Source organism: Oryzias melastigma, linkage group LG17, assembly GCF_002922805.2.
Source record: "Oryzias melastigma strain HK-1 linkage group LG17, ASM292280v2, whole genome shotgun sequence".
Taxonomy (NCBI): Eukaryota; Metazoa; Chordata; class Actinopteri; order Beloniformes; family Adrianichthyidae; genus Oryzias; species Oryzias melastigma.
Window position 1 is genome coordinate 30,145,438 of NC_050528.1, and position 9,746 is coordinate 30,155,183.

Here is a 9,746-nt window from a genome sequence, read left to right on the forward strand (position 1 = left end):
ATAAAAACCCGCAGTTAAAAAAGGCTTTCAGCAACTGGAATATGGGAGTCAAAGCCTCCTTGCTCCGCTCCTTTCTGATGCATCCACTTGCAGACAAATAGATCCATGAACGTCTTTGTTTTCCTGGTCTGAGCTGGATCTAAACTGTACGGCTGGATAGCTCTGATGTTGCTTGCCGTCTTCATTGCACCGCTAATGTTGGGTTGGGGTTGTGAGGGGCTGTAGCTAGTAGGAGAGCGTTCAAACAAAGGGATCATAGGGTATCAGTGTAGGCTTACTTCCACGGCAACAGTCCAATATGTCTTAAAAATGACAGTTTTTTAATTTAGGCTAAAAACTGCATACGAATGCTTTGATAATAGAAAAAATATATAATTGTAGTGGGACTTTAAACAGTTAAATGTTTTTGTGCTTTAATTTGAAACAAATTGTAGTCAAATTCATCCTTAAAAGTAATTTTTCATAATTTCTTTGCAAATTATTTATAAGTGAAGTCCAGATTTTTGTATTCAAATAAAAAAACACTCAACTTATCTACTAAAAAATGTAAATACTGGTCAATTTCTTTTCAAATTTTATTTTAATTTTCAAGACTACACAAAACATCTTAAAAAATGTGCATGCTAAAACATAATTTTAGTCAGCAAATGTTGAACAAATTTATTGACAGCATAAAAAATGAAAAAAGTGCAAATATAAGTAAGGAAATAAGAAATAAAGTTTAAAAAATGGGGATACGATATAAATTGAGGTATAATTTATATCAATTATCTTGTAAGAATTTTAGGAATGGTTGCCAAATCTTATTAAACAGTCCTGAATTATTCTTCATATTGAATCTAACTTTAGTCACAAACACAATTTGATTCAACCACTTCTCAAAACATGCGGCAAATGGAGACTTCCTGTAAGAAAATGAGTTTCTTCGCATAGTGGTCAAACTTTAGCCAGATTTTATTCTGAAGCATCACTGAGACAAAATATTGACCTAATTTAAATTTTGTTTTGAACTCTTTAGCAAAACCTAAAATCATCCAATAATAATATCGATTAAAGTAGACAACTCTTTGAGGCCACATTAGAGATTTAGCAAGAGTAATACTATGTTTTTCAAAATAAAGTGTGACACTGCATCAAATTTTGTTAAATATCATTCCTTTCAAAGCAAAAGAGAAAGTACATGCCTTTTCTGCATACAAATGAAGTAAAGATGTGTTCATTACAGTTTAATTCATAAAAACGTATATGTTTGAGTCAACTTTTGTTTGTTTTGTGTTCTGATGTTTTTTATTTAACATTTTTTTAAATGAAAAAAGGTTGAAAATGCTATTGAATAATTTTAGATGAAGTTTGGTTTCACTGATCTGAAATTTAATTGAAATAAATCAATACTTATTGGTAATATGTCCATGTTTCTTCAATAAATCATATTCATTTGGAAAATGGAGGCTTTAATGAGTAATTTTATGTATTTTATTCAATAAATTACAAATGCCATGAAGGAATGAAACCGTGTCTTTATCTTTGCAACATCATATTTTGCCATTTATTTATATCCATTGCAAAAATGTGTGAAATTTTTACCTATTGATGTGCATTTGTGTGCTACATAGAAATAATTTACCCAGAATATCGTGTTAAAGGGAAAATTCATCTAAAGAGTAAATTTTTCTGAAGGAACTTTGGTGGAAATCGAACCCGTGATGATTGTGTCATTTGTCTCGCAGGACTCTGGAGTATCTGATGCGTCATCTGGTCAGAATGGCTTCATTCTCCTCAGAGACCAACATGCATGCTCGAAACCTGGCCATCGTCTGGGCTCCAAATCTGCTCAGGTGTGCTGCGACTGCTCAGCCGCTGCTGGCGCTGAGAAACAGTCTGGAGCATGTCCAGAAAACGTCCTGATTTTACTGTTGATATTCCAAAAATTGACGGCTAAAGAAGCTATTTCTGTGTGTTTTGTTTCTGTGTTGACTCCTTCATTCATTCTGTTCTTGTTTCTCAGTCGTTTCATCCATTCTTCCCTCCTGTCTTGTAACATGCATTCATTGTTTTCATTTCATTAAACTAATCACCTCACCTGCACGTTCAGATCCAAGGACATTGAGGCGTCAGGGTTCAACGGCACAGCGGCCTTCATGGAAGTCAGAGTGCAGTCCATTGTGGTGGAGTTCATCCTCACTCACGTCCCTCAGCTGTTTCCTGGAGAAGGTCAGCACCCACACAGACAGGCATGCAGATTCACTCCAGCTTCACTCACTGCTGTCCTCGTGTTCAGGTGCTTCAGGTGAAAGGAGGAAGTCCCTCCCCTCTCCGTCTGCAATGTACGGTCAGGATGTGTTGTTCCAGAGGGCCTCACACATGCAGCCTGCAGTAAACTTTGGGAACATCAGTCCAGGCGATGGTCCTCTTCCCATCAGACCTTATCATGCTATCATCGAAGGAACGGACAAGTGAGCACATCTCAGATTTATCTGAAACTTTTTAGCTTCATGCTTAACCTTTAACACCTGAGGCATCGCCAGTGATGCTTAATCACACAATGTTTAGCGTACTTTAACTTTTCAACCGCCGGCACGATCAACATAAGAATTATGTTGATCGTGCTGACTGTTGAAAAATTACAGTAAATCAAAGAACATAAACATTGAAGCTCCGCTGTTAAAGGGAGCTGTATATCGGATTATAAAGCAGATTTTTTTTTTCAAACAAATTCCATTTTTTTTATCTCTTTATAGTTAAAAAATACAGAAATGTTCATTTAAGTAGCTCTGATTTATTTTATGTAGTTAGATTGATAAATTTATGGATGAGATGAACCACAAATAGTTTTTTAAATCACTGATGATGTTTACCTCCCTACTACTACTAATTTGCTACATTGAGATTTGGCAGGGGGGTCTTTTATTTTGAAAGGAAGTTTTGTGAACCTTTGTCAAAAGTTGAAAACTATTTCATATTTGAAAAAAAGGCTATTTTCTCTATGTTTTACTCATGACATAAACAAAAAACAAACAAAAAAACGTACATTTTATAATAATATTAATAATAAAAAAAGACAAATAATTCTTATTTTCTAAAGAATAAAATAAGAATGGTTTGTGAATCCTATTGGATTGTTGTCAGTAAGAAATCAACCCAAATGGTTCTTAAGTGTTGAATATTGCAGACCTCTGTCTTATATTATTTCATAATCATTAAATAATAATGTAGCTAAGACATTTCTTGGTACAAATTGTTTCTTTTTTTTTCATAAGAACTCTGTGCTTTACAAATATGTTTTCCAGGAGAAAAGGATCCCTGAAAGGCAGGAAGTGGATGTCCATCTTTAACATCGGAGGACGATTCCAAGAAACACGGAAGAAACACAAGAGTTCCACCAAAGGTGAGAGATTTTCTCACACGTTCATGTTTGTGTCTTCTAACCATGTTATTTATGCTTATTTGGAAAGGGAAAGCAAGAAACTGGTTTTAATTGTTAAACTTAACTTTTTAAGGAAAGGTTCTTCTGCAAAGGTTTAAAGGGTACCCAAACACTAAACCATTTTTTTTTGTCTGTTGACCTCTATAAATGGGACTTTTCAAGTGCTGTATGTTGGTCTTTGCCACATTTTTCACAATTTTAAATAAAGTTGTTTAATTCCTGAAAATCTAGTCTAAAACAGGGGTCCCCAAACTTTTTCTTGTGAGAGCCACCTGACTGTTTTCTTCTCTGATGTTGAGCTGGGGTGGGTTTGTAGGCTAACAGAAAAGGTGCAACAATCACAGTCCAAATGTAAAGATTTAAATAATTCATTTCTGTAATCTTCATAGAAGAACAATTATACTAAAACATTTTAGGAACTAGTGTGAATGCTGTAAGCTGAACTAAAGATGCTAGTTCTGATAGCTAAAGATGTTGAAATAGATAACTAAAAAATGCTGCAGCTACCAGATGAAAAGCTGATCCTGATAGCTAGTTAAAATATTGGCAAAATGCCATATTACCATAAAAAAACTGAGAAAAATCCAAAGTTAGCCAAAACAGCTAGCATGTAGCGGAAATATTAGCTAAATGACAAATTAGCCAAAAACAATAGTTAAAATGTCTAATTTAGCCAAAACAGCTAGCATAAGGCTAAAATGTTTGCTAAACCCTAAAATAGCCTTAAAATCCTTAGTAAATCCAAAAACAGTCAAAAAAGTTAGCAAAAAATGAGCTGAATATTCTAATAGCTGAATGAGCTAAATAGTTGAGAGAGCTGAAGAGATATGGATGTCCAAGAAACGTACGGAAAAAAATAACAATAAAAAAGAAAAAGTTTATCACTATAGACACTATTAAACCAATAAGGGTGGAATATGAAGTCACGTTCTATGTGGGTCTCAATCATTCAGATTGAGAAAAAAGGCGTTTTTTGATAGTGTGTTGGGGGCCAGGCAAAATGTTGAGGCGGCCCGCGGGCCGTAGTTTGGGGACCCCTGGTCTAAAACCGTCTATGTGCTGCCCCTACAGGTTAAAAGGATGTATTACAGTTGAGTTTTGGGATTGGTCAGCTGGTGTAAGTCCCAGAAGTTTCATGTCATCATCCTCTGAGCTCCAGTATAAAAGCCCCACCCATCTTTGAACACTCGCCACGCTCACCGTCATGTCACTGTCAATCACATACCCAGACCACCCAGAAGCTCAGCCCGCCTCCCCTAGCCCATGCCCCCTTTTTTTGCATTTTTTAAATCTGGGCTGAGATTGGAGTCAGCCTCTAACTGTCCTGTTTGGTTACCCTTTAAAGCGTGCATGAAATCAGTTCTGAAAGTTCTCTCCTTACAAACATTTAAAAAATGTGATTCCAGAGAAGGAGAAGGTGGTTTTAAGACCTGCCAGGAGCATGGACTCTCTCAGCAGCCCATCATATCCAAATGAAGGTACGGTTTCCATGTCAGCAAAAAGAGATGTTTAGCATTATTTCAGATACAATTTTTAACTAATTTGCCTTTTTGAGAAAGAAGTTTTTTTATTTTGTTTTGAAAGTAATGCTAATAATGGGAAGTTTAAGGCTCCGTATTTATGTTGGAGAAATCACAGGAAGTCAACTTTTAAGACAGTAAGAAAATAGATTTTTATTAGTATTTCGGGTGCATTTTTAACTGATTTGCCATTTTGAGAGTGAAGTTTTTTGAATTTTTGTTTAATAGACCTTATGTATGCTGGAGAAATCACAAGAAATCATCTTTAAAAAAACAAAAAACTTTTTTGTCTATTTGTGAGAAATCTTCTTCACTGATGATGTTAAGCAGCTGCTTAACTCTAAGCTTTTAAGGTCCAGAAGTGTTTGGGTACATGCCTGTGTTATGGTTGATTGCAGAACTTGTAAATCTTCTTTCTTTGACCAAAAGTTAAGATTAAAATTATTTTTTTGGGACATTCTTCAGAAAACTGGAACACTGCGTTCAACAGGACGAGAAACTTGTTTCTTCCCTGAAAAGAACAGAAGCGGCAAAACCAGAAACAAAAAAAAGATTCAACCTCTTTATCCAGGTTCTGATCTGGTTCTCATGTTTCAGGTTCCAGGCGTTCTGGTCAGCGTCCTCCGTCCAACAGCATGACTCCCATCGTCCCTCCTTCCCCCCAGTCCGGCTCAAAGCTCGCACCAGCCGCCGGTGGGATGGGTGGCAGTGAATATGCCGTGACCTACCGCAGAGGAACAGGTTTAGTGAGCGGTGGTGCCGGAACCATGGGTACCTACACCGCTATTGACCCAGAAGGTCTGGGTCTGCCGAGCAGTGAGGTTGTCCAGGCCAGATCGCCGGGTCTGAGCAGTAAAGTCGGACGGAGAGCGGCCATGCACATCACAGGGCCCACCACTGTCACGGTGCCATTACACATCACCTCCAACCTGGCTTTGGGGGTTCTGCAAGCAGCAGGGAGTGACAGGCTCATTCACCGAGGAAGAGATAAGGACTCAGGGGATAAAGCAGAAGGCAAGGAGGAAGGAGACAAGCTAGAATCAAAGGAACCGAGAAGAACGAAGAGGAAATCTGAGGAGAGCAGAGAAGCTGAGGAGGTGCAGGAGAGTAAGGGCATGAGATCGCAGGATAAAGGCAGTGTTAGTGAGGAGCAGGGGTGTGGAGTCAAAATAGGAGGAGACAAGGAGGTGACGAATTTAACGAAGCAGGAGCCGACAATGGCTGATCAAGGAGCTTCCAGAAAACAACCAACTAAAAGCGTCAACTCCAACACAAGCGACTCAGTTGGACGAGAAGACCATGAATCTGGCAGCGAATACATTGGTAATATTTCAAATATTATAAAATATGTTTACTGTCTTTAGGCAAACACTATGTCAACTGAGGAGAGACTAAACAAGAGAATAGACTACTAATTGGTTTAATTTTTTAATGTTTTAGTATTATTTTTTCTGTCAAAATGACAGTAATTAATTATTTAAAATGGAGTTGTTTCGTCTTTGGTGACACTTAAAAAAGTATAATATCAGAGAGCTGTGATTTTTCTTTTTTTTTTTTAGTCTGGCCATGTGATTGAGACCCAGACAGAATGTGACTTTTTATTCCAGTTTCACTGAATAACTTTACTGTCACAGAGAAAACACTGTATATTAGCAACTTGTTACATATTGGTGAAAAGCCGCTTTAAAGTGTTGCCTACCAGTGCAAAGCCGCTTTTCTCTTAGATCAGCTGATTCACGTTGATTGTGTAAGGAGTTACGGTGTGTCAAAGAGCCTTTTAGGTTTTGACAGAAACATCTCAGGTGGTAAAAGTTTTAAAGCTTAAAACGCAAAACAAAAAACGTAACTGTCAGGGTTGCTGTTTTCTTTAGTCCTTTTCAACTAAAAACAAGACCGACCGAGATGTGTGGTGTGCACGGGTGAGGGATGTGGGTGTTGATGTTCCAGTTTTGGACTTCCTTCTGGCTAATGATTTTCAGCCGCCATCTTGTCTGCCACCAGGTCCTTCCTCCTCTCTCCTGCTGGCTTACAGCCCCCACACCCTCAAATTAACATTAGTGGCGAGCAATATTAGAACAATCCAGTTTTGATCCAGTTTTGATCCAGATGCCTCCTCAGACAAGAAAAACAAAGACCTTCATGGATTTATTCGTCTGTATATCGATTGCATCAGAGTGGAGCTGGGAGCTTTTAGTTTCTATGTAACAATGGCAAACTTTTTCAGACAGCATTTTTTTTGTCAAATTAAATAAAAAAATGTTTAGAAGTGCAATTCTAACCATAAGTTTCCTTTTAAATTTCCTCCATCATGAGAAAAGTGCTAGAAGAATGTATAAAAAACACCAAAAACACAATTTTTATCAGAGTGGGTCTTTAAATCTGAAAAGATGTCATGAAAAACATTTAATTAAATTCTGCTTATGTCCCGCTTCAAATCTGATGATGTCTTTTAGTGGAGTGGCACAGCTCCATGCTATCCTAAATGAACGTGAAAAGTAACCAAATTAAATGTTGTGCATCAATAAATGTGAATTTGTTCTTAATTCTGAGCTGACCAAAGCTTTTGCTGACAGACATGAAAGGAGCGGAGGAGCTGGAGGACGGTTCTGACAATGACGGGGTGTTTGGTGCCTCTGACGTCCTGAACTCCACAGAAGAGGAGGGCTACGACATTGAGCTGTCTGGTTATGTTCAAGATAACTTTGACTTTCTGGACCACATGGACTGTAGTGTCCTGGACCACATGGACTCCAGCGCCGCCTATCAGGTAGGAAGTCTTCTCCATCAGATGTGGTTGTCAAAGTTTGACTTTCTACAGCTTAAACTTCCAGAGAACTTGAGGCAAGCCTGATGGAAAACATTCATCTTTACCTTTCAGGTAAATGAGTTCTCAGTCGAGCCTCCTGGACACTCCTATGATGAGTACGAGATGATGGAGCAAGCCCAGTCTTCCCATCATCCCACAGTGGCACAGGAGGCCGCCACGCCCGTTCCTGACGTGCACCCCCACAGTGGGGCAGAGTTGAAGCCACACAGACCGCTCAGCCTCGACCTGCACTCTCGACACACTAAATCCCTCAGCCTGCCCTACATCACCTCGCCCATCCACGGACAGCAGGAGTCCAGCTCTGAAGAGGAGGTGTCTGCAGAGGAAGACAGTCATGATGAAGATTACAGCAGTGGGGAGGATGAGAGCATGTTCGTTCAAAGCCTTCCTGCAGATTTCCTTCTGTCAACTTTATCTGGGCTTGACCTCGGCGCCAAGGAATCCAAACTTTCCCAATCTGACCAGAGTCAGGTACAGGAGTTACCGAGCTCTGAGGAAGAACACTGCCCGCAACTTCCCACAAACAAAGAAACAATAACCAGTGATGACGAGCAGGAAGACGGGGATGACGAGGAAGACAAAGATGGATCAGAGAAGAGAGAAGACCAAAGGATGGAAGTTGAAAACAAGCTGGAAAGGTGAGAAATGTCTCCAATTTGACATACAAAAACTCCATTTATGTCATTTTTCACCTATAAATCATTTCTGATTTAAACCTTAATTTCTCACTTTAACACCTGACCAAAGAAATAATTAAATGTAATTAAATTATTGAAAGCTCAATAATTGATTTGGTCTTTAAACAAAACATAACCTAAGGAGCAATAATTATAAATTCTATATTTTTGGACTGTAAGTTGCTACAGCAAAATAATGCATAATAATAAAGAAATATCATATATAAATTACACTTTGGGATAACTTTATTTAACAAATATAGGACCAAAACCAGACGATTTATCTTGAAATGCCAATCCTAACAATGGAGTAGATAATAATAGTCTGAATATCTGCACGCTTCACTACTGTAAGACACTGATGCTTGTATGGCTTCATTAAACATGTTAGCCAAACATATAGGCTGCTTCCAAATGTCTTCACTATTCATTATACAGTACATTCACTATTTTCTAGGGGTGTCCAAATCTACAATTCCAAAATCCAGTTTGCTATAAATTTCCCAGAAGTCTTTACAAAAACTAACATGCATCGATGCTCACTACATTTGTCAATATAGACCACAATGCACTGTACTTGAGGAATTGTTGCCGAAAGAAATTAGTTTAATGTAATTTTTCAATAAACTATCCACATTTTCATCATCAGAACACAGTGGTGTCACAGATATATGTCGTAAAATGCTCGTTTTGATTAGATTTTCACTTTGTCAAATCAGGGATGTCATAACTGACGTTTAAAAAAAAGGTAAAAAAGCAGAAAGCGTGGTGTCTGAAATGCTTTTAAAATTCAGGGCACCATGTAGTCCTGCACTAAATCTTTTTTTTTTTGCTAGTTAGGCATTAGAGTGGGAATTTTTCAGATAGCATTAAAAACATGCTAACAAGTCAACTAAACTTTTTTCATCACTTCAAATCACTAAATCCAGTGAATGCTTCCTCCTCTGTGTCACTAAATAATTCGGCCAAGCACGACATGAGACTGAGCAGCGCTTCTTCTTCTTCTTCTTCTTCTTCTTCTTCTTCTTCTTCTTCTTCTTCTTCTTCTTCTTCTTCTTCTTCTTCTTCTTCTTCACTGCTAGCAAATACTGATACAAACACCTACAGTGCCCTCTAGCGGTTGTTGCTATTTATTTTTTTTTAAATCACATACACTGATGATCACACTTGACTCTAAAGCTATGGACACACCTGGCTAAACGCAGGTTCTTGAACGCACATTGAGCCCATGGTGTTCACATTGGACGAGCAGGGAGGGACTTCTTTTTTTTTCTCCTGTTTACTATAGCATGATTGCC

The 9,746-nt window shown here is 38.1% G+C and overlaps 1 protein-coding gene across 2 annotated transcripts in view; it reads left to right on the forward strand.

Annotated features, from left to right (window-relative positions):
* si:dkeyp-68b7.12 (rho GTPase-activating protein 30) overlaps positions 1 to 9,746 on the forward strand; it is a 21,347-nt gene that overhangs the window by 7,071 nt on the left and 4,530 nt on the right. For both annotated transcript variants that reach the window (XM_036216455.1, XM_024281187.2), the window contains 8 exons: positions 1,728 to 1,835; positions 2,093 to 2,211; positions 2,279 to 2,453; positions 3,288 to 3,385; positions 4,831 to 4,902; positions 5,542 to 6,267; positions 7,518 to 7,711; positions 7,823 to 8,409. In XM_036216455.1, the coding sequence (XP_036072348.1) occupies positions 1,728 to 1,835; positions 2,093 to 2,211; positions 2,279 to 2,453; positions 3,288 to 3,385; positions 4,831 to 4,902; positions 5,542 to 6,267; positions 7,518 to 7,711; positions 7,823 to 8,409 (2,079 nt within the window). The remainder of the gene's footprint in view (positions 1 to 1,727; positions 1,836 to 2,092; positions 2,212 to 2,278; positions 2,454 to 3,287; positions 3,386 to 4,830; positions 4,903 to 5,541; positions 6,268 to 7,517; positions 7,712 to 7,822; positions 8,410 to 9,746) is intronic.